Here is a 26,125-nt window from a genome sequence, read left to right on the forward strand (position 1 = left end):
CCTCAGCAGCGCCCCCCTACCTCACAAATCGGCCAGAATCAGACCACCAACCGCACAAATCAAACAACGAAAACCTAGAAAATCCTATCCCTCCACCCTCGAAACTCCTTTTTAGTCTCTATCCCGATCCCCTTTACCCTTCTCCCGTCCCGATTTCGGCCACACTTTCCTTCAACCACCTCGTTCTAGTGATTTGGGTCGGTGGGTTTCGAATGGGTAGGGTTGGTGGGGTTTTAAAGGGGTTTTGGGGTTGGTTTGTTGATTGGTTGTGGTGGTGGTTTGGGGGTAGGAGGAGGAACGACGATGGGTGTGGGCGCTGCGATGGGTCTGAGCGCAGCGAACGTGGCTGTGGGGAGGTGGCTGAGGTTGATGGTGGTAGTTTTAAAATAATTAATTAAAATTAAAACTTATTTTTTTTACCAATCATGTGGTGACACGTCTAAATTAAACTTAATAAAAAAAATTACCTACTGAATCGGTTACAGGTCATTTGGGAACATTGTGAGAAGATTGGGTATAAATGTCGGATTATTTACAAATAAGCTAAAAGTGAGATTATTTTGGGCATACGCCCCATGACGGGGATTATTCCGGACAATTTTTCCAACTAATTAATGGTTATAGTTTTTCATAAAATTTGGTAAACTATAAGTTGCACAAACCTAAGCAACTATGCAAGTACGGTCGAACGGACCCAATTCTAATCAGTAATCACCCACAGTGGCGGACCTGGGCTTGTGCTTGGTGGGTCAAGTGATTCACCAGGGCCCAAAAAAAATTTGAAGTTTTTTTTTTTTTAAAAAAAAAAAAAAAAAAAAAAATTCTAACGTCTGAGTTAGCCCTAGCCCACTTCGCCAGTTCGCCTCTTCCGCTTCGCAAGTTCGCATCTTCCTCTTCACCTCTTCCTCAGACCTCAGTTCCTCTTCGTTAGTTCGCTTCATCTTCCTCTTCGCATAATTTCAGGTTAGTTATCTACTCATCTACTCATCTTTCGGCTTTTTTTTATTTATTTATTTAATTGTTGATATTACTTGTTAGTTGTTAGTTATGAATTATGATTTAGTAATACTAAATTTGAACCCTAAATCCCTAATTGTTCAATAATCAACTCAATTTCAGAGAATTTTGCATTATCTGAATTGTGAATTTGTGAAATATTTGAACCCTAAATCCCTAATTGTGAATTTGTGAAATGTAAAATGTTAGTTATCAACTCAATCCCTAATTGACTAATTGTTCATAATCTACTGCTCTTCGCTAGTTTGCTCACGCCTCCAGTGCTTGTTGTGCTGCTGGCCTGTTGGCTGCTGCTCGCCTAGTCGCCTGCTCCAGCCTCCAGTGCTCTGTGCAGCTGTGCTCTGTCCTCTGCTGCTCGCTAGTCGCCTGCTCCAGTGCCTAGTCGCTGACTTGCTGTCTTGCTGAGTGTTGGGCATGGCCCTGCTGCAGTGCTGCTCCGCTGCTCGCCTCAATCATTCAGCGCCTGCCGCCTCCGCCTAGCAAGGTAGGTAATCATCAATTGATTCTTTTTTTTTTTTGTGAATTGATCAAATTTGCATTACTTGTCTTTTAAAATTAGTATATACGGTGAATGTTCATTGAATTTGCATTATTTGTGTAAATTGTGTTTTGACTATTAAATTGAACTTATTAGTTTATCTGTTTATGTCATTATGTGAAATTGTGAATATGTGATGCCGGACATTGTATAAGACAACAATTAAACTATTAGTGTAAGGAGGATTATAAATTTATAATTAGAATACAGTTTGGACTAGTTAGTGCTTAGTGGTGCTAGTCGCATATTCGGCTGGAAGTTCCGTATAGACTAGTGGAGATATTAGTTTGTTGATTTTAGTCTTGTCAATTTTAAGCTTTTTAATTATTAGTTAGTATTGTAATCTTGTCAATTTTCTATTTGGATGATCTTTGTAAATAATTTTTCTGGGGAATATTGCTTGATTTAGTTGAATATTGCTTGATTTAGTTGAATATGAACCGTCCAACCAATCATGAATAGGGGTAATTCGCTGTTGGGGTTATTTGCATATGATTCATACTTGTGATTTCATTTGTTTTGTTAACTTTGTGTTTGATTAGGTTGTTGAATTTATATGCAGGGAAGACTCAGCTTATCAATCATTTTCTAATCAACAAGAGTTGGTATATTGTTAATTTGCCTGGATATGGGTGAGTCTCTGTAATTTTGGTTTTAATTTGGGCAATTTCTGTAATTCTTGAGTCTATTTCATGCTGGGAATATTGTATACTTGTATTGTGAATCAATTGTTATTCGTGTTTATTCCTGATCATATGCTTGAATCATATTGAAGTGCCAAAAAAGGATTGCTTTTACGCCTTGAGGCATTGCTTCAAAATTATTGATCATCCTGTAAAACATGTTGCGGACTGATATGTATTTAGGCTACATCCGCTGTAGTTAATTTGGTCTCCAATCGTGTTGTTTATTTTCAAGTTTATGAAGTAAATGTCTCCTTACATGTCATTGTGAAATTTTTTTTTACATATTTGATTATCGATTGTGACTCACCAGTCGGAAATTCCTGGGTCCGCCACTGATCACCAATAGATAAAATTCTTGTACACAAAAAAAAAAAAATAATAATAATAAAAATTAAATTAAATTAAATTATGAGATTCTAAATTTTATGTGGCACAGGCGCACAGCTGGGAACAGACTCAAATTTTTGTATAGTATGTATCACGGCCCACATATCAAGCAGTCCAATCCATTTTACGATGGTTACAATGAACACACCCCTTTTTTCCAAACTAAACGTGGCAGCCAAATCATACGTATCATTTACTGCCTAATATTGTACATCTTCTCACATCACATTTACATAAATTTCCATAATAGCTGACAATTTCATACATAAATATCACATATCTAATGCTTTCATCCAACATTTCTAAAAATATGAAGACATTCAACAAGATTATTATGTCATTTCTTCTCTCCCTAATTCTTTTGTCCTACCTCTTCGTAACCCCATCGTCCGCAGGTTTGCTTCCTTATCATATTCCTTTTGTCCGAAATTAATAGCCAAGTGATACTGTGACATGACGTTTAATTGTTTCGATATTTGATTAAATTGCTTGAATAATGATGTTTGGGTGGTTAAACTATTTGATAGGATTGGTGCAAAGCAGATATAAACATAAAACAGTTTCGAGTACGAAATTGTTTGTGTTTGGTGATTCTTATGCGGATACCGGAAACTGGAAAAAGACGGTTGCAATTTCTTGGAAAAAACCTTATGGTATCACTTTTCCTGGTAACCCTTCCGGTCGCTTTTCTGATGGTCGGATTCTTACTGATTATATTGGTAAGTTTTATTTTCTAACACTTGTACTTCAATTTATAAACTTTATTTTTATTTCTATGTATATTTTGTACTATAAGGCTTCTACGGAGTAATCAATTTTGCAATATGACTAGCCAGAGAATAAGGAGAATTTGATAATTTACGATTCATCCTTCATTTCTTGAGACAGGGGTCTCCGAAAATTTTCTTTAACTTGGATCCTAAATAAGATATACTAAAAAACCAAAGATAAGAGGAATGGTAATAATAAGTTGGTAATGGAGTAACTAATAACTTGACGGAATTCTATTCTTTTCTACGGAGTATTACTTATTCTGTTACAAACTCTAAAATAGATTTGGTTCACATAAATTAATTATAGACCACTAGACACACTATGGTTTAGGTCAAGAGTTTCCTTTTTTGAAAAGAAAAAAAAAAGAAAAAAAAAGTTAGTCTTTTAAAATAATCTTTATGCTTTTTCACCATTTTCTTCCAATAATAATTCAAAGGAAAAATTGAAAAGAATAATCCCACCTTTCACCCATCTGCTCAAAATAATCCCACCTCGTCGAATTCCAGAAATTATCACACCTTGTAACCCCATCTTCCCAAAATGAACCTTTTACCGGTTTATGAAATTAGTAACTTGTTTTAGAAGGTGACTTGATACTTGTCACCTTCTAATTGATCCTAATTTTAAAATATTTTAAAAAAATCAAAACAATTAAAAAAAAAATTCTCCCAGCCCCCACCACGTACCCCTTTCATCGTCACCATCACCACCGTCACAACACCTTGCGGCCCTGCCACCACCCCTTTATCACCACCAATCCACCACCATCACAACCCCTGTTTCCGCCCCTTACCACCACCATCACCATCACCATCACAACCTGAAACCCCAACCTAACCTTGAACCCGAAGCCACACTTGAACTGGAAAGAAATGGAACGGAAGTCGGTCGGTGTTTTAGGCTACCAACCCAACCCACGAAAATCACCTCCACCCCACCCAACCCACGAAAATCACCTCCACCCCTGATTTAAGCTGATTTGTGGGTACGTTGAGTTGCAAATTCTGGCGCTACTTTCGTTCAAATTGGAGGCTATCGGGATTGATAATGTTTGGTTGATTGGTGGCGCGACGCCGCTGGTGGGCTATCGGTTTTGGTGATTGTTGGCGTAGTCGGTGTTGGTGCGCTGTCGATTTTGGTGATTGGTGGCGTGACGCCGCTGCGTTGTCGTTGGTTAAGGTAGTGGGTGTTATTCGGCGGAAAGGCATAGGGTTTGTGGGTTGTTTGTGAGCTGGTGGGTGCCTAGGTGGCATGGTTCGACTACACCCGCGGCAGGCTGCTTGACCGACGGGGATGGAGGAGGGTGGTTGGTTGTTGCGAGGTGAGGGATGGTGGCTGCACGATTGTGGGTTGCAGGGTAGGAACCGAGATTGATTTTTAATTGGTGCAGTGAAGTTGTTTGGGTGGTGGTGGTGTGGGTGGAGTCGAGGTCAGGTGGTGATGTGGAGGTGGTTATGGTGGTTGACATAGATGGCTATGGAAGATTGGAAGGGGTGAGGTGAGAGAAGAAGGAATAGAGGAAAAAAAAATTAAAAAAAAAAAATCTAACGTGTTTTACAGGTTGAAGGTAAAAATGTTCATTTTGGGAAGATGGAGTTACAAGGTGGGATTATTTCTGGAATTCGACGAGGTGAGATTATTTTGAGCAGATGGTGAAAGGTGGGGTTATTCTTTTCAATTTTTCCTAATTCAAATTTATCTATATCTATACTAAAACAAAGGACACTCGAGCTACAGCTTGACACATGTCGCTCTATAATTAAAACTTTTCCCGCTCATTTTCCACCCCTAAATATATCAACTATATATTATTATGATGATACTGCAATTCATTATAAACATGTACATTCTTATTAAACGGATTCATTTTTAGTATTTTTTTCTTTTTATGATAACAATATCATATTATTAATGGATACAATTATTCATTCATAAAGTATATAAGATTCATGAATCTTTATTCTCAAAGACGCATATAATTTAATTTCTTAATTTCAATATGAAAAAAATCCACGTTGAGATATGGATTGTAACTTTGTTCTACATTGGGAGTCATCTTTTTTTTTTTTTTTTTTTTTGACGGGGAGAAAATACTATCATCAATGATACTAAAAGTCCAATTATAATAAGTATAACTTATTTTATAAAAGATGCATATAGTTTTATTATAGTATATAAAATGTGCATATAATTTTATTCTCAAATAATGCATTTTATAATCATTTGTGCATATATAAATACTAGGTTAGTTGTCGTGCCATGCACGGTAATTTCAATATTTATCATTAATTTAATACAATTATTTTACTGTAAAAAATAATATCAAATTGCAAATAGGATGAAAACTCTGTAATTACGATTTTTTTAAATCATTAAAGAAAACGGAGGATGAAATGCATGCACGACTAATGAAAATAACTATGGATTACATTACAAAGTTATAGATAAAATTAAATTACTGTATTATATGACTTTGTTCCTGTTATAAAATAAATAAATAAATAAATAAATAAATCTTTGTTGATTGTGTAAAAATGAATATACTTGCCAAATAGAAAAGAAATATTGTTCTAAAGTGAGTATTAAATTAAATACTTCTAAAGAAAAAAAAACCATCTTTTTTTAGGAAAAACTTTTAACCAGGTTATGACAAGTGTCATTTCTTATTTCGCCTTTAGTATGGATATATTGATACATAGCATGGATCTCAATATTAAATCCACGTTTGGCAGCAATATGATTGATTATACATCCATATATTTAAGTGTTTTTTTTATTATTTTTTTTTATATCTTGTTTTTAAAAAATTTAGTTATGGATAAAAATTTATAAGAAAATTTAAGTATCTAAGAATCTAAGATATGGCATTGAGATAAAAGTAAAATGTCTTATAGTATAATTACAAACTTTTGTAAAAAATCAAGTGTAATAAATATAGCACATCAGTTGTAACTTGTAAGGCTCTAAAATGATCCAAAGTTACCTCAAAATAAATATAACTTATCATGTTATGAACAAAAGTTTTCCTTAAAATGTTCGATGTACACTAATAATATTAATGTATATTGTGTGTACATTAAAGTTTTTGTACTTTATGATATGATGTGAGCTTTTTTTATATATGATCTCCAATAAAACTGCACGGTTCGCATCATTTGGTCTCTAGAACACGTTTTGTGTGCAGTTGATCGACCACACCTTGTGGCCACTTGTACATTTATCAGACGAAATAACTCCTATAATACTGGCAAAGTAACCTCTGTTATACTGTGTGAGTAACCCCTATAATAACCTTGATCGAATAACCCCTATAACATTGACGAAATAACTAACCCTAAAGCAGTAAAACCACATATAAAAGTTGGTGTGATCTGTATTAAATAGACAATTTTATTTATACTAGGCTAATTTTTATTTGCGTTGAAATACCTTTTGATTATTTTAGGGCAATTTTACAGCGGATATATAATATTATTTATCATATAATATGTTTTAAAAAGGGTTTGTGACTACATTATGAGATGGAGAGAGTATGTTTCATTATGATTAAGACAAAAATAACCTGAAGGGCAATGCACTTAGTATTAGTCTATTAGATAATGTGAATGGGCTTGATTTATTATGATCTGAAAGGGAAAACATGATCTAAAATCTGAATATGTAGAAATTTTAGGCCTTATTCGTATCTTTATTTCTATTATTTTATATTCAACAATGAATTGAAAATATTGATTATGTGATAAATGGATACACATTATCATGATTAACATTGTCATGAAATTAAAAATAATCAATTAAGGTAAAAGAACTTCACTATTATACGTTAATCTAATTATTGTATAAATATATAACAATTTTTTGGTGCGCAGGCCACACTGTGTAGAAGGGGTTACCCGAATTATTCGATTAGGGATTACTTGAGAGGTTCTGACAAGGGTTACTCGAGAGATTCACTCGGTCAAGGATTATTGCAGGGGTTACTCGAGTTTTTCGGTCAAGGGTTACTCGATTAGGGGTTACTCGATCACGAGTTACTCGGGCAGGGGTTACTCGGTCAGGGGTTATTTAAGGAGTTTGGTAAGGGATTACTCGAGTAATTCGATCGGGGGTTACTTAAAGAGTTCGGTCAGTGATTTCGGTCAGGGGTTATTTGAGGGTTTAGTCAAGGGTTACTCGATCAGGGGTTACTTGATTTGAAGTAACTCAATTAACCGAGTAACTTGAGTAACCCCGGCAACTCGAGTAAACCATGACCAAGAAACTCTAGTAACCCCTGACCTTGAGAATTAATAGTTGAACTTTATAAACCGTGCAATTGCACGGGTTCTATACTAGTATAAAGATTGGAAAATGAGGACAAAATATATCCTAAGACTCCCAGTTAATAATTAAAGTAATCATTCAAGTGGAATATATCATTTTTATTTCATGCGTAATTTAAATAATGAAAAGGAATTAAGAATTACGGAGTACGCTGTACATACATTATACAGAAAATCAGAAATGATTCAGCGATTCTACAGATTTACAATATCTTTATTTATATCCAGTATCAACCAAATTATTAAGGACATATAATCAGGAAATATTTTGATAAAAGATACGGAGTAGTACTTTGATATGTACATATATTTATGTAATTATGTTGCATGCTAGCTAGGAGCTTAGGACTCCAGGAGTACAATCAAATTATGTCGTACTCCATAATACTATAATAGAATCATAGTTGTATATGAGTATGTATTTATTTAACTAGTAATTTTAAGCTCAAAACAAAAATAGATGGTGTCAATATTAAACGGGTTAATAAACCTTTAACCCAAATCTAACCTATTTATTAACCGGCTTGAAAACCCTTGACTTCAACCTAACTTGGTTATTAAACGAGTGACCATGATAACCCTTTTACCCACTTATTATATATATATATATATATATATATATATATATATATATATATATATATATATATATATATATATATATATATATATATATATATATATATATATATATATAAAAGGCGTCTTTAGTAGTTCATGCAACACATCTATATCTATCTATACTTCTATATCTAAATCTGTACTTAGTATTTAAAAACACAAATCATCATCCTCATCAAGCCACGTGTTAATTTTATTTTTCACCAATGCCACATGTCACCTCATTTAACCTTTTTTTTTTTTAATCCCCTTTCTCATTTTTATTTTTTATTTTAAAAAAAACACTTTAATTTAAATACATGTATGAAAAAAAAATGAATGTTGTTCGCACGGTTCATTTTCCCAAACTTAATATCTTCTACAATTACATTCAATTTTTCACCCCTTCTTCTCCTTTATAAACTATTTATTTTTATAAAATAAAAAATTATATTGTATATTTACAAACAACCCGTGTATTACACGGAACAGAAGACTAGTTATATATAGTTGAGGGAAGAGTTGCACAAGAATTGAGGGTGGGTTGACTAAGGATAAATGTAGATTCTAGAAGAACAAAATTAACTTTTTTGGTGAGGGAGTAGTGATAAATTCCAACAGGCTTTAAGGCATTCATCAATTATTATGCTTAAATATTAGATGCATGCTGGAAGGACTTAAAACAACGCATGCAATTCACTGCAATTATTTTGTTTGTTAATAACACCCAATTGAAACGAACCCCTTTCTTCATTATTGTCACAAGCTAAGGTAAGGACCAAGGACAACCTCTTAAGGCTTCTGAGCTTCCACGCATATTTCATTATTTCCCCTCCTTTTCTCACATGTTTATGATCCATTGATCGTATCAGGGTTACAACCAAAAGCTTAATTTGATGATTGAGGTCTACGAATATGTTTTATACTCTATCACTTCCCCTCACATGAAAAGCCCTTTGGGCTTAAAATGTGGATGCAACACTGGCACACCCATACCTGGTGGGAATTAATTCCACTTTAAAGGAGGAGCGGATGAGATTTGAACCCGTAAACTTTGTGTCACGCTGGCTCCGATACCATGTTATTGGACCAACTCAACTAAAAGATTAAACTGATAGTTGAGGTCCAGGAATTTGTTTCTTGTACAACACTCAATTTGTTTTATCATAATTATGTTGACAAAATACTTTTCTTATGTTACCCAACAAATTCATATTTCTAGTCTGAAAATTATTTTAATAAACTCTTTCATTTACTTTTCTAATTATCTTATAAAAATGCGTGTCTTGAGTCTACGTTGCAAGCAAATAAAAGAAATCCGATAGATGAATTGAAGTATAACGAGCTGAGTATGCTCGTGAACTACTCGAGACTCGGCTCAATAAAAGCTTGATATAGGCTCGACTCGATTCGACTCGACTCAACTTGAACTCAAATTCAGCTCGAAATCTTCATGAGCCAAGCATGAACTATCCTTGCATTGACTTTGCTCGAAGGCTCGTGAACAAGCTCATTTTTTTTTTATTATTATTAATTTATTTTTGTAATAAATCAATTACTTACATAAACTTTGTTTCATACTTAGGAGTTAGGACTTTCCAACTAAAATTTATTTTTTTCAAAACTCTTATTACTTTTAGTGAGTTGTTGAGTTTTAGAGCTTTCGTTCATGGTTTTTGCTGTTGTTGTTTATGTTGAAGAACAATTAATAAAAGAATGAGAAAGAAAATATTTCCTCATTGAAAGATAAGAACAAGTCATCAAAATGTAAGAATTATAAAAGCAAGACTTGATTGTCTTTGAAACAATGGCTTTGAGCACCATTTGTACCTTGCTGACTAATTTTGGGCTTGACAAGCCTTGATCAAGTCCCGAGCCTTTTGTCAAACTGTGCTTAATTTTTCCATGCTCAATGAGCTTCAAGCTCGAGCCGGTCCTACTAGGCTACGCCGTCTTAGCTCGATTGGCTAATTAACACCTGATGAAGTTCATAATCTTCAGCATAATCCTCAATAACACCCTTGACTTAAATACTCTGTATAAGGGCAATAATGCAAAATGTAGCGGTGCAGAGTAAATACTTCGTATAACAAAAACGAAATGGTGAAAATGTGGGATAAGACCAGTTAGGTAAAATGGTTTTGTCTAACTGGTCGAATTGGCCCGTAAGGGGTTGCGGCCCTTCACCTAACCTACCAAAAAAAAAAAAAAAGTTTCACCAATCAATATATGTTAAATTATGAAAGATTATGAAATGAGCCTAGACAGCTCGTACATGGAGGAGTGTTTAGTCCACAAAGAAGGTCAAAGGAGGATCCATACTAAAACCAATTTATGATAGTAGGAGTAACTCATCTACTTAATAAAGTGAAACCACCTCTCCATTTAATTCGACAAGTAGCGTCAAAGTGTAATAACAATTCGGATGATCGGATTGGCTTCGATGAGGTCGGGTCGGGTTAATGTTAAAAGTCCAATTATGCTAAATTATTTTTTCCATGCTAGTCGAAATTTGAATCTGATATTTTTCGGGTTAGTTACGGGTCCGGTTGGGTCGGGACACCTCTAAATTAACAAGTAGTTGTTATATTTTGATGAAGCTTTTCTCTTATTTGATGGACATTGTTTGATAATATGACACAGCATCATACTTGAACATAACATCACCAATACCATACGAGCAAAGAAACTCAAAAGGTGGTACAAGTGAGTTAAAATTTGGTATGAATTTTGCATATGGAGGAACTGGAGTATTCGACACGGATATTTCTCAACCAAATATGACTTCCCAAATCAATTTGTTCAAAACTGTTATTACTCAAGATAAACTTTATGCCAAAAATGACCTTCTTAATTCTGTTGCTCTTGTCTCTCTTGCTGGCAACGACTATTCGAACTACCTCAAGCATGGCTCTCAACAGGTTAGTGGTTTACCTAATTAACTCTATATTTTTTTAGTTAAATAATTGTTTTATTTATTCTACATTATTTGATTACTTTCATATGTTTTCATATTTCGTTTATTTTAGAGTAAATCCAAATTGATATCCTATATCAACGAAGCTCGTTGATATAGGGGCATTAATGTCAACTCAGTCATTAAATTAAGGACAAAGTTGGAAGAGAGAAATTATTGCCCAATTTATCCCCTTTATTGACTGAGTATCCCGTTTTGACCTCCGTTATCGTTTTAACATCGTTAATGGTTTTCTCTCTTTGAAATAGCTCATTAAGCCGATGAAATAGCTCATTTCTATACAGTATTTCTCCATTCTTCCCAAATTACAATAAATTAAGGACATAAAATAAGTTAACAAAATTAGCTCATTAAGGACAGCCAAGTTCAGCAATAATTCACTCATTAGATTTGCATAATCTACACAAAGGCTATATCGGAAAATAAGTTCAGCAAAATTACCGTGATTTCGGATCTACACAAAGCCTGCACTGTCGAAATCTTGCATAATCTCTCTCCTGCACTCCACATTTACTCCAACACAACCAGACGAAATACTGTATCCCAAATCAGCTAATGGTTTATTGATTAGATTTGAGTGTTTGAGTGGCGGTGGTACCGGATTATCCACCGCCGATGATTACTTTATTGAGATCTAAAGGATGATCATCTCCTCTGGAATTTTAGATCTCAATAAAGTAGTCACACAGCGTTAATTTTTCCGTCCATATCAATACCGTTACAAGATTTGATTAAAAAATTGCTCCAACGGACTACATGTCAGCATTCCACTTGTTTTCATGTGGGTCTGAGCAAAACTTCCAAGTTATTACAAGTTTGCCATTATATCAACAAAATTTGGTTGATATATGATATCAATGGGGTCTGGCTCTTTATTTTATCCTTGGAATATTGATGAACAATCAAGTTATACTGGGTATATGTAACAGACATTTAGATGAAGTACGTGAATCTAATGGGTATATGTAACATTTAGATGAAGAGAACTTTATGACTTTTAAACCTAGACCATAACTTGAAATCGTAATTGTCTGCTATTACATAAGTCTGTAAGAAAGGAATATAATCCTATGACTATGACCCACTAATTGTAGGGTTTTAGGTACTCTAAGCGAAATTTCATGAATCTCATTCATACGCACCTAAACAGGATCTCATGCATATACAAGTAAAGGATCACATAATAGTTTAGAATTAACCTTTGATGCGTGAATTCCCAAGCTTTCTTCTACCTTCTTGCGGAGATTAGAGCCCCATTTGTTACTCCTCTAATATTGGTCCACAAGTGTAGATCGAACCTCCATCAATGCTAGTTGGACGAGAGAGATTAATCTCCTCTTCTATGGAGAGTTTCCAACCGGTTGTAGAGAGAGAGAGAGGAAGGGAAAAATATTACGTAATTTCTTTTTGAGAGATGAACGTCTGTTGTTTATTTTTCCCCAAGCCCTTTATTATATATAATCATATTATCTAATTAGGGCAAGACTTATTCCTATCTTACTCCTTATGGCCAGTCATTCACTAAGCCCAACTTTTGGACTCGGTATTCATGTTCGACCTAACACTGTAACGTGTTACCTCATAGGATCCATTTAGTTGGCATTGGTTTAACCCAATGATCAATATTGGTCTCTAGCAAGACGTAAAGACGACCCAACTAAACGAACTTATTATCTCCATAATACGATCCATATTATATTAGTAATTGCACGAGAGTCGAGGACACATTTCCTTCAATCTCCCACTTATCTGAGACAAGCGTGCAATCTTCAAATTCCTTAAGTCTCTTAGTGTCCAATTTGATAGTATGATTACATCTCTATGTCATCCATACTAGCGTTCAAATTATTTCTTGAAACCCGAGTTCAAATTGCTAAACAAATGATTATCTAGTAATCCATTTGAGCACGGCCATGCATTTCCAATCCTTACTCTTCAAGAGGCCAAGACACCCATCCTATCTAACATAGGAGGACCTATTCAATCTTGTGGCAACCAAAACTCCCACTCAACTTTTAGCGCAACCCGAGTGTCGCTTTTATAGTCCCCTTTTACGGCATGACGTTTAACAACATCAAGGTTACACTAATCATTAAATTGAGTAGTGTTCCACTCATGTCTAAGGAATCCACTAATATAATTTGCGAAGTTTTTCAAAACTTCTAAGTAGGTCAGTTCAATCTGTATCAACCATACAAATCCATATAATTGACTGAACATCTCTATGTTCCCATAGCCCATGAAACTGCGCTATCAATCAATCTTATATGCTAATCCTCTTCAATAAGTCGTTTATGTCCAGTTTAACGACTTGGATTAGGAACTTAAATATTCCATGAATTCAGTTCACTTATGGGGTTTCATTCATCAAATCACGCATTTGACAAACCCATTGAAATTCATAAAATATTTTGGACATTTTATTTAATACTAAACCATGATTAAATAAGTATGAAACATTGTTTCACATTGATAAACATAGGGAGAACACAATTGATAGTTTTGCAACTGTGTCCAATACACAATCAAAGCTATCTAATATGTTCAATTTCTATTGAACCTAATATGACTTTCATATTTAGGCTTCGGAAATAGTTTAGTTAACAGATTTTGAGACATTCTCATCCATATGAACTTTGCGACCTTTTCTTTTATGATAGTTTATCTCCATATACTTAGACGTTGCCTTTTGTTTTTCTCCAAGTACTTTAGGAAACTCTTAATTCTATAATTTCCAATATCACATATCAGAGTTCGATTTGAAAATTGCATACATGCATCTAATGAGTATAATGCGTAGCCTTTATGACGAATCCTTTGCAATTGCACAAGGAATGTCACTCATTCGCTAAATCTCATCAGTCTTTGCTTTGCACTGAGTCTTGATAAGCAATGCGCTATGCCACATGGGAGTGAAACCTCCTTTGGAGTTTTCATGCTTGAACGTAGAGAGAACCTCAGCTATATAAGTTTCTCAATCAAGTTCAATCCTCTTCCAAGACCAATCTCAATAAATCTTGATTCCCAAGATGTACTCATTTAAACCTTCAAGGTCTTTCATACAATAACAATTCATTAGCCATTACTTGACCTATTCAAGTATGGAAACATCGTATCTTTTAAGAAGTATGTCATCTACATACAACACCAAGAAGACTACATAGCTCCCACTAAATTCTTGTATGTACAAGCTTCTTCATTTATAAGACTATCAACCAATTTGATTAACTTATTAAATCGAAGATTTTGCTCCATGATGCTTATTTCAATCCACTAATGGACTTGTGAAACTTACATGCATTTCTAGGACTTCCTGGTTCTTCAAAACGTTAATGTGTGTATCACATACACATTCCCTTTCATGAACAATTTCAGGAAAGTGTTTTGAACTCCATCAACCATATCACATAGAGTTTAAATCACTAGAAGAGTCTGAATAGATATAAGCAATATTAGCAACGAAAGATTTCACCATAGTCAATACTATGAATTCGTTAAATCTTTTAGTGACTAATCAATGCTTGGAAAACATTTTTCCTTCCTTGTCTACTCTTTGCATTCAATGGTTCTCTCCCAATTCATGCAAATCAACCAAGTGTCTCACACTCAATTTTTCAGACTTGGAAACCATTTCAGATTTTCATTGTACTAAGCTATTTTGTGACTCGTCAAATCTTACATTCAAAAAATCAATATTTTAGAATTTCTTAACCATCAAACTTATTTATCTGGCTTAGACTTACTAGACTTTGTGGGTTTATGCGCAACAAGTGAAAACTTATTTTTAATGAAGAACAACATAAGAAGGGTATACATTGAATGTGGCCCTTGACACATGGTTACGTATCCCATTACATCAATGAGACCACGTGTTGTTGTTTTTAACATGGTGTGAATCATGCTCATTTGTTAGTTCTCTCGAACACCTTCGAGACTTATACTCCCACTTGCCTTATCTCGAACACCTTCGAGACTTATACTCCCACTTGCCTTATCTCGAACACCTTCGAGACTTATACTCCCACTTGCCTTATGAAAAAGGGCCAATAAGCATAGGGTATGTTGCTCTTCTCGACCTTTTCGAGAATTACTCCCACTTGCCTTTTAGAAATGACACCTTTTTTCAAAAAGGCACCAATTTAGAGCAACAAACAATTTGTCCTTAAAACATTTCGTGGTTGTAGTACCCTTGTACTAAGCTTTAGAATTCAACATTGCATTAAACAATTTAATACAAGTTTCTTATTCTTAAATTTGTAGAAAAACAAAATAAGAACTTCTCTTATCCATATCTTATATGATGTCTTATCTACATTGTGATTTGACGCAGTCCTAATTAGTGTAAAAAGGTCATTTTAAAAGTGTATCCTTAGAACTATTGTTTGGAAGTACAATTCATCATGAATTATGCTATATCTTATATAGTTTAATTCCTCCATTTGAAAAACATTTTCTTTTAGTGGAGTAGGTTGTAAACTAATTTTACAATCCTTGGGATGATCATCAAGTTCTTGGCTCAAATGCTCATCACTACGATCACATCATAAATGCTTTTGAATTCTTTCCAAGTCAACGATTTGACTCAAAAGTAAACTGTTACGATCATATCGCAATTTTTGCCAAGTCTTATTTTATTCTTCTTTTGAACCTTATTGAATTCCTTCAAATTTTCAGATTCATGCTTCATGTAAGCATGTGTGATCATATTCAAAAGAAGTGTCCATGTTCATCTCTAGCCTGTGAACCTTAGGTTTCTTAATTACATCGTTATGTATTCAACCATGGGTTCACGTCACCTTTTCTACAAAAGATAAACTTTTCAATCATCAAACTACAATAAGATTTGCATGCATCAATGGATTCATAATCTTATGATGTTAGAAGTCCATCCCTTCGGAGCTTCCGTATGCAATTCTATTCGTATTTTGATCAAATTGACATTTCTAGAAGTGATTCATACATAGAATTAGTTCATATATATCTAACATATAGAACTCTTTAACCTATTTAGCATTTCAAAACATCCCTTGATTCAACTAAGCACAAAATAACATTTGTTCGATGCTTTGAATCTTTGACATTAAGTGGTAACTACAATGGAATGATGTTTTGATTATAGCAAGAATATAATAACGATTATTTATGTCGATGCTAAATTATATATAGTTAAATGAAATGTAAAGTCATACATGTAAAACAACATTTGTTTCTCACATTGTAGATTTACTTTACCCTTATCAAAGTTTCAACTCTTTAACTCAACCTAATTCTTCAACAAGAGATTTAATCTTGACATCACATGTCAAATAAGTAGATTTTTGCTAAATCAATTTCTATAACTACTTGATGTGGAACATTTCCATTCTTTACCTTCCAATTGTACTTTATGGGGTAGTTTTCAATCTCTTGGAGCCAGTCCTCAATTTAAACATTTGCTATTCATAATAACACTTGACAATTTAGTAGCCTTGTGATTAAGAATTGACAACTTATTTGTCTTTTCTTTATCCTTTGGCTTTTATTGTAGTCCCCATCCTTCTTAACCCTTTCTCATTTGAACCATCTAGAACATTTCTTTCAAGCTCAAAATGATACTATGCTCAACTACTTTAAACATCTTACATAATTTTGCCAAAACCATTCAACACAATTCATGTTGGAGTTTAATCTTGTATTAAACACCGCATGCAATAAGTGATGAATGATGTCACTTAAATTAGTCAACATTTGACAGTATGAAAATCCAAGTCATTCACCATGTTCAATCATATTGATCAAGGAAAAATACTGGGTTCTTCATGTGAGTCTCACTCATGTTGTCTTTAGAGGTCTTGTACCTCTCCATCGAGTCCAATCACTTGAAACATTTTCAAAATGAGCCAATGGTGGAGCCATTCAATTATTCAAACTTTTTGAGTTCTTCGAAGCTATCATTAGACATGTGACATTATTAAATAGGTTTTTAACACTCCTTTTAGCCTTTAAAACCCTTTTAGCAAAGCATGGATAATGGTTTACGGATACTCTTTTAGTTTTGAGAACATTTCTCAATATTTATTTCAATCGAGGAGATATTTATAACACAAAAATTAATCAATAAAGACATAATATTTGCAAATAATTACAAAGTTCAACTATGTTTATCGAAGTAGTTTATGATTCAAACATCCTTTGAAATCATTTTAGCTGCTTTACACTATATTCATTTTGTGTCCCTTCATGAATAACGTGATTCCAAGATCTTATCCCTATGTAGCATTAAGCGGACTGAGGCCCTTCCTTAAGGTTACATTTTTAAGGTAAGTAAACTCCTTTACTAATTACAATTTCTTGTAATTCTTTGTTGGATAGATAACATCATATGTTAAACTATCCCCTTGCTTCAAAATCCAAAACGCTTTTGATGATTTTGTTGAGGATGACCAAATTAAGTGTGCAAAATTCGCAATTTCACCTTACCTCCCAAGATTAATAATAATGCCCTGTGGAGGCATGACCCATTACTATTAATCAAGTGTTTAATAAGTACTTTATATTTGGAAAAGCGATCCTCAATATTGTGGGACTTAAGTTTATTATGTTGTTATAAATCAGTGAACTCTAGCGCATTTGATAACAAAATTCAATAACTTTATAAACATTTTAAGAATAATAATAAAATGAATAAAATTAAATATGGGCTAGTATGGCCCATAATCCTAAGAACTAAGCTTGATTAGGCACCTCCTTGAACTCTTCATGGATCTCCATCCATTTTCATCATGGGCCTTCTTATCTTGGGCTCTTCTTTGGATTAATTAAGTATTTAAATAATTAAACTAATTCATAATTAAAATAAATTACAAAAATACTTAACGATACGCAAATCGTATTTAAATTACAAAAATACACAACGATACGCAGATCGTATTTTCTAATTTAAACTTTGGGCCATACTAGTCACTTATAGCAATAATAATATATCATATATAACATACAATTTCCACATAATAAATCACATAGCATACTTTGCCTAAACTAAAATATCACATATACTTAATTATGGCAACATATATTTCAAAATATCACATATTTTAGGACACGATTAGATAATATATCCATATTATTCATTACCATAATCAAAATATCATATATTTAAATTAGGAATGAGATGAAATCAAATAAATATATAATCTAAGAAAATAAATCACATTTATATTCTAGGATTATCTTAACAAATTTAAAATTTCATCCTAATCATTAGTTAACCATCTAATTTTAATTTGATTAAAAAATCAAATTATGGATAATCACATAAACCAAGTCAAATAACCATAATTGGAATTTCTCATTTATCTCCTTGAAAACAGATTTTCAAACATTTATCCATAATTAAATTTAAATCCATAATTTAAAATTAATTAAAATACTTTATTTTTATCAATTTTTTTTTTATTTTAAAAACTTGAAACAGGGGACTGCCGTGACTGTGTAGGCTACCCAGCCACAGCACCGCCGCCGCAGTAGCCAGGCCGGAGCCCAGCCGCCGCAACAGCCTGCCACCGCAGCCAAGCAGTCCCCAGCCACGGCAGCACTGGCTGGCGCACCACCCCAGCACAGCCAGCAACTAGTGCAATGGTTGGAACTGTGCAACAGTTGCACGTTTTAGCCACTGCCGCCACTGCCCTCCCCTGAAAACGCAGCCCTGCATCCCCTGCGCCCCTGAAGACCACCGGAGCAGCCATGGTGGACCACCGATGGGCTGTTCTGCCACCCAGCCATGGCTGCTCCCACTTAGCTTCTTGTTTTACTTTTTTTTTTTGAGATAAATTAATTCCACAACTCTTGCAAAATTAATTTGGTGATCTAATTAAATTAAACATAAACTCCTTTACGCATAATTTCAGAAAATTAATTTAAAATCTCCATTTTAAATAATATAGGGTTTTTGATAAAATTTGATTTCTAATTCATATAAATCTCTTTTACATGAATTAATTAATCACACTAAAAACCTTTTAAGTATGAGAAATTAAATCAAATAATATGAAATTAACACATTAATTTTCGAATTTAGGGTTCATAACACAACAAAAATCAGATAATTAATTAATGCATTTAGGGCTAAAAAAATTTCGGCTAGGGTTAAAAAAAATTGAGCAATTAAATCTACATTTACTCAATTCCAATCAATCAAAATCATATTTTAATTGGGTTATTCGATCTATACTTCAATTCCTCCCCTTAATCAAATTAAAATTAACATAAAATACATCAAAATAATCATATTATTGTGACCAATAAATTATATGCAAGGGGCTAACTGATACCACTGTAGGGTTTTAGGTACTCTAAGCGGAATTTCGTGAATCTCATTCATACGCACCTCAAAAGGATCTCATGCATATACAAGTAAAGGATCACATAATAGTTTAGATTTAACCTTTGATGCGTGAATTCCCAAGCTTTCTTCTACCTTCTTGCGGAGATTAGAGCCCCAGTTGTTGCTCCTCTAATATTGGTCCACAAGTGTAGATCGAACCTCCACCAATGCTAGTTGGACGGGAAAGATTAATCTCCTCTTCTATGGAGAGTTTCCAACCGGTTGTAGAGAGAGAGAGGAAGGGAAAAATATTACGTAGTTTCTTTTTGAGAGATGAACGTCTGTTGTTTATTTTTCCCCAAGCCCTTTATTAAATATAATCATATTATCTAATTAGGGCAAGACTTATTCCTATCTTACTCCTTATGGCCAGTCATTCACTAAGCCCAACTTTTGGACTCGGTATTCATGTGCGACCTAACACTGTAACGTGTGACCTCATATATAGGATCCATTTAGTTGGCATTGGTTTAACCCAATGATCAATATTGGTCTCTAGCAAGACGTAAAGATGACCCAACTAAACGAACTTATTATCTCCATAATACGATCCATATTATATTAGTAATTGCACGAGAGTCGAGGACACATTTCCTTCACTAATAACTTTATTCTTAATAGTTCATGTCCTTTAAATTTAAGGACCACTAAAACATAGCACTAATTTTGAGCATTAGTTTCAACTAACACGCATTTTTGGTTCAAAATTATTATGAATCACAAAGCACTTATCTTTCATTTGTAATGCAAACCTCATGACCTACTCACCTACACATGCCATGTATTCATGTTAATGAACATATATCGACACTATAGAAAAGTAAATCATCATTTCACGAACCCTTAAATCAATAGGAATGAAAGCCTAACACCCACTATTACGCGTTAACAATTTGCATAACATGTACAAGGGTCACGTACTATAAAATATATAGGAAATTTTGCGAAAAAACTACCTATTAAAAAAAATGTTGCAATTGACTACCTACTTTTTGAAAAATATTGTAATTTACTACCTTAAGTCGGATTATGCATGAGTATGACAAAAATTCTCCGGCATTGACTTGGTCACGTTACCATCACGTCACATTATTCAATGACCCTTTTCTTTCTCACAGTTTGCCCACGTGATGGTCACTATGTGTCACGAAGCCAAGTCAACACGTCGGAAAATTTAGGTCTAACTTACTTCATAATCCGGCGTTAAGGTAGTAAATGACAACATTTTTCAAAAGTTAGGTAGTCAATTACAACAATATTTTTAATAGGTAGTTTCTCAAAAATTTTGAAATATAATAGGTTGTTTTTCACAAAATTTCCAAATATATATAACACTAATATCTTGAGCATTTCAAAATTATGATAAGCTATGTAAAAGCCTAGGAAAAAAATAGTTTGTCGGATGATACGGATTTATACTATGTGTATGATACTTGCGCTAATAACAAATTAATGATGTAATAAAGGGATTGCTAAACACTGCCAACATTTGTTGTGAATGGACTACCTATACCACCTCTTATCCTCGCTAACAACTCACCACATCCCCCTCAATGACAACCCACGACTTTCCCTCCAGGCGAGAAGATGGTAGGTTTTTTATTCCAGCAACCGCGATAACTGAAGCTCAAAACCAGTTATCGAGCATGCTAACCGTCTTTGGGCTTCGGTTACCGTGCTTAGTAGCCAGTTTCCAGATTCGATTAGCATGGTGTACTCGGAACCCAAAACCGATTACCATGGGTGCGATTGCTGAAAATATAAAAAAAAAAACCACCACCTTCCCTCCGACAAGGGAGGGTGGTGGGTCATCATTGATCGAGGGGGATGTGGTGGGTGCCCGGTCAAGGTGAACCTGGTTGTCGTTGGTCAAGGTGGTGGTGGTGGTGGTGGTCGTCGGTCAATGTGGTGGTAGTGGTAATTGTAAGTCAGGGTAGTGGTGGTTGTCACCGATCAAGGTGGTGGTTTCAAGGTGTTAGTGATTGATGGCAAGTGGGAAGACTGTGTTACAAATATGATATATTAGAAAATATATGCGTGATATATTTTTCATAAATATCTTTTAGAGAATAAAAGTATATTGAGGTTTATTTTATGTTATAATATTTTTTAGAGAATATATCTTTACGATTTATGGTTAGGCTATTATATTTTGTTAGGAAGATTGAATAAGCTTAGGTTTTGTATAAATTCTCTACCTAATGATCAATAATAAATAAGCCATTCGATAATCTCTTTCACCCTAATTTGTCAGATAGTGGTGATGTACTAAGACATGGTAGTCCATTCACACTAACGGGTCGTTTGGTTAGATCATTTGGAACGGGTTGGAATGGAATTATTAGAATCTATTCTATCTTGTTTGTTGTTTGGTTAAGTGTTTTTTACTAATGGAATTTCATACCTATCCAAGGGGTTTTAACTCCCCCCATACCCTGCCTTACGCCTAAGATTCACAATGCATTATATTAATGAAGACTAGAATCTATTCCAACAATAAAACCGAACAAATTTACAAATTTAGACTAGTATGAGTTTAAGAATCTATACCTCTTTAGTTTGAGATTTTATACCAATCCATTGCAACTTAATGAACCGAACACCCCTCAAATATTGGCGGTTTTGATATTTTTCTTATGGCGGCACCTCTCAATAATAAGTTTCAAAAGAGAGCAATTGTAATTGCATCTCATCGTCGGCTTGGGCTCACTTCGAAGATGACAGTATTGGGCTTTTATTGCAATAATCTTCTCTTTTAATTAGGGGACCCTTGAAAAAGTAAGATTTTCTACCTTAATGGCTTAATAATGGGTGATTATTGCTGCACTTAAAGTACGTGTTGTTGAGTGCATTGTACTGATAGTTTGTGCTATTCCAGCCAACTTTGTTTTAAGATTTTTACCATAAGTAGTAGCACAATCTTTGTGAACTCAAATTTGTTAATTAATTAACCCTTTCAAATTTTTATTGTTATTGTTACTAAACAACTTATCTAATTAAGCTTTCACTTCACGTATAATTAATGTTTTACTTTTATATTTTGTGATTATAGAATTTGACAGACTTCACAAAGTCAGTTGTTAACCAATTGGTCTTAGATCTTCAACGGATTCATAACTTAGGCGTACCAAAGATAGCTGTCACAGCAATGGAGCCTTTAGGATGTTTACCTGCTATTACATTATTCTCTGGCTACAAGAACTGCACCCAAGGTATAAACGACATCTCCCTAACTCACAATCAGTTACTCCAAGCAAATTTAAAGACGATATCGAGCAAAACATCCAACGAACCGGGCGCCTTCTTTACCTTGGACCTGTATGGTGCATTCTTATCAGCATTGCAGAAACAAAAATCTCATAATAAAGGTCTTTAATTCTTCCTTACTCTCTAACATTCCCTTTCATCATAATTAACCGTATTCTTACTTGTTTACACATAACACATACATTAAGTTTAGAATTATCATATTGTAATAATTTATATTTATGAAATACCATACAAATTACAAGTAGTCATTAAAAATGATGTTAGCTATCTTATCTTATGAAGTCTTAACTGTGGTTAAATTTATTAGTAACAAGACTTGCGATTGAATCTCGTTTAAATCATTGTTTTTTTTTGTTCTATGTACATTATATAAAGAGAAAATTGTGAAAAAATGACCTTTTAAGTGGTTGACCTTTTGAAAAATGACATTTTATGTTAAAACTTGTGAAAAAGAACCTTTTAAGTTGTATTTTGTTCGTATAGGGTACTTGGGTGAGTTTGCGTGGTGGTCAACGCCGGAGCTCCGGCATTGACTATTGACTATTACATGTTAGTCACGTGGCTTATTTAAAAAAATATTCTCCAAATTTCCCTCATTTCCCGACTTAACCCAAATTGAAGACAAAGCATTCAATGAAATGGTTAGGTCGGTAAAGGTGGGAAATTCGGGGATTTTTTTTTTAAAAAAAAAACAGCGTTGACCACCACGTCGAAGCTCCAGCGTTTACCACCATGCAAGGTCAGCCAAGTACCCCATATAAATAAAATTCAATTTAAAATGTAATTTTTCACAAGTTTTCCCTTAAAAGATCATTTTTAAAAAAGTCGACCACTTAAAAAGCCCCTTTTCACAATTTTCTCAAGCGTATACATTTTATTCCATTAAACGCTAAACTCAAAATAAATCATAGCCTATTATGTCATGTTAAAAAACACAAGTTGTAGTGTTACAAGTAATGGTATGACACTTTGTATGGCCATAATTGCATTAATTGCATCATTCCTCCACATTATTATTTTAGGTCATTGTTGCTTGAATAAACTAATCTACATACAACCTTGCTCCCTTTTTAACTGATAAGGATAACATTTGCTTTTGTATTTTCTTTTTGAAATTAGTGCGTACTTTGGCTCCAAGGATTACTTAACTATAACTTAACTACCACCATGACTCGTTCCATGGTGCAGGAAATTTCGACTACGGTAACTTGTTGCAGCCATGTTGCCAAGGTGTTTCAGGCGATTTCGGTTGTGGGAGCAACGACGGCGATCAAGCCAAGTACACAGTATGTGATAAGCCTACTTTAGCATTCTTTTGGGACACAGTTCACCCTACACAAAATGGGTGGTACCAAGTTTATCTTGCCATTGAACCTTCTCTCAAAGGTCTTCATTGATAAATATAGTATGTAATCAATCCTAACCATGTATGCTAGAGTTTATTATTATACAAGTATATTATATATTATTATTTGGAACTGAAATTGCATAGCATGAAATATTAATAAGATATAATCTTTGTATACATTTTTACTTCTAGATTAAGGCACGGTCTTGCGACAAGATGTTCCTAATCTACTTTTTTGTGGTAAAATGTAATAACTTACAGTTTGTTTGGATAAAAAAGGGGGAAGAAAAGAAGGGGAGGGAGGAGAAGAGGAGGGGAGGGAAAGGGAGGGGAGGGAAAGGGAAGAATGGTGAGTTTTCTTTCCAAATCTTTTCATAGTTGGAGGAATTAATTTTCTACAATTTAATCCTTCAATTTCTCTCCCCTTCAATTCCCTCCCTTTCTCATTTGCTATCCAAATGAAAGATACTTCATCTCTACATTTCTCTTCTCTTCCTTTCCCTCCATTTCCTTCAATCCAAACACACCGTTAGTGAACCAAAACCTCTCACAAGTTTTGTTAGCCCAACAGTTAACGCTTGACAAATTGACGGGGTTAAAAAACAACAAGGGTTTAGAGGTTATTACTCCCCATGTCCCATAATAACTAACATAATCAACTTTAATTGCACACACGTCGATACACTAATTTGACTTTCTTTTTATAAAAATTAATGTTAATGAAAATCATTTTAAAATTTTTATTATGAAACGTCATATAAATACCTATCTAACAACATATTTTATGATAAAATATGTTTTTAATACTCCCTCCGTCCCCCAATGGTAGTCTCTTTTGCCATTTATGGTGACTCAAAATGTTAGTTGCATTTGCTTTTTACAAGTAGCATTAATATTATTTTTTTACCAAAATTCTTTAACATTTGCAAAAATATGTGTGCAAATTTAACTTTTCCATGTAAATTTTACTTTTCCATGTACTTTAATTACTTTCTCTCTCTACTTTTTTGCATACCCAATTTAAATTTATTTTTTCAATGTACTTTCTTTATTTCTCCTTAATTCCCGTGATTTTTTAGCAAAAATGGCTATCAATGGGGGACAGAGAGAGTATGTTAATAAAAAATTTAGTCAAAGCTAATACATGAATGGTAAAAAAGTCCAACATCCCATTTATTCTGGGAAGAATGGAGTAATTTTTTTGCATGTATAACAAAACTTTTAGAGCCAGGGTTTACTTACAACATTATTAGCATTATGATGAAATTGAGTCATGGGGATTAGGGCGATCAGCAATTAGTATTATGTGCACCATGGTGCACCTAGAAATAGGTGCATCACGTTTATACTTTTGAATATCTAGTAAAAAAAAAATTGAACGTTTTACAAAATATGAACATTTAGAAAAAAAAATATATGAACACGTCACAAAAACTTTACATAAACATGTAATTTTTATGTATATAATTTATAAAGAAACTTTCATTTTGTGCACAATAAATGTTCAGTTACGAGTCAGACAAACTTCTTTCAAAATTTGTCTGACTCATAATAATTCAAAATTTGCGATTGTTCAGTTTTTTTTACTAAATGTTCTAATTTTGTTATTATTCATATTTTTTTAACTAAATGTTCAAAAGTATAGGCGTGGTGCATTACAATTGTTCAAATTTTTTAACTAAAAGTTCAAAATTTGCGATGTTAATATTTTTTTTAACTAAATGTTCAAAATTCGCGATTATTTAGATTTATTTACTAAATGTTCAATAGTATAGAAGTGATGCATTGAGATTGTTCAGATTTTAAACTAAATGTTCAATATTTGCAATGTTCAGATGTTTTTA

At 33.7% G+C, this 26,125-nt stretch overlaps 1 protein-coding gene across 1 annotated transcript; it reads left to right on the plus strand.

Moving 5' to 3' along the window:
- The first annotated feature begins 1,384 nt into the window (after positions 1-1,384).
- On the plus strand, positions 1,385-24,444 carry LOC110700001 (GDSL esterase/lipase At5g03610-like). Its single transcript, XM_021877491.1, has 6 exons — positions 1,385-1,501; positions 2,118-3,023; positions 3,156-3,347; positions 10,968-11,245; positions 22,716-23,031; positions 24,122-24,444. Exons 2-6 carry the CDS (start codon positions 2,912-2,914, stop codon positions 24,328-24,330), a joined length of 1,107 nt encoding a protein of 368 aa, XP_021733183.1. The 5' UTR covers positions 1,385-1,501; positions 2,118-2,911; the 3' UTR covers positions 24,331-24,444.
- Positions 24,445-26,125: the final 1,681 nt, after the last annotated feature.

This window comes from Chenopodium quinoa, unplaced genomic scaffold, assembly GCF_001683475.1.
Source record: "Chenopodium quinoa cultivar QQ74 unplaced genomic scaffold, ASM168347v1, whole genome shotgun sequence".
Classification (NCBI taxonomy): Eukaryota; Viridiplantae; Streptophyta; class Magnoliopsida; order Caryophyllales; family Amaranthaceae; genus Chenopodium; species Chenopodium quinoa.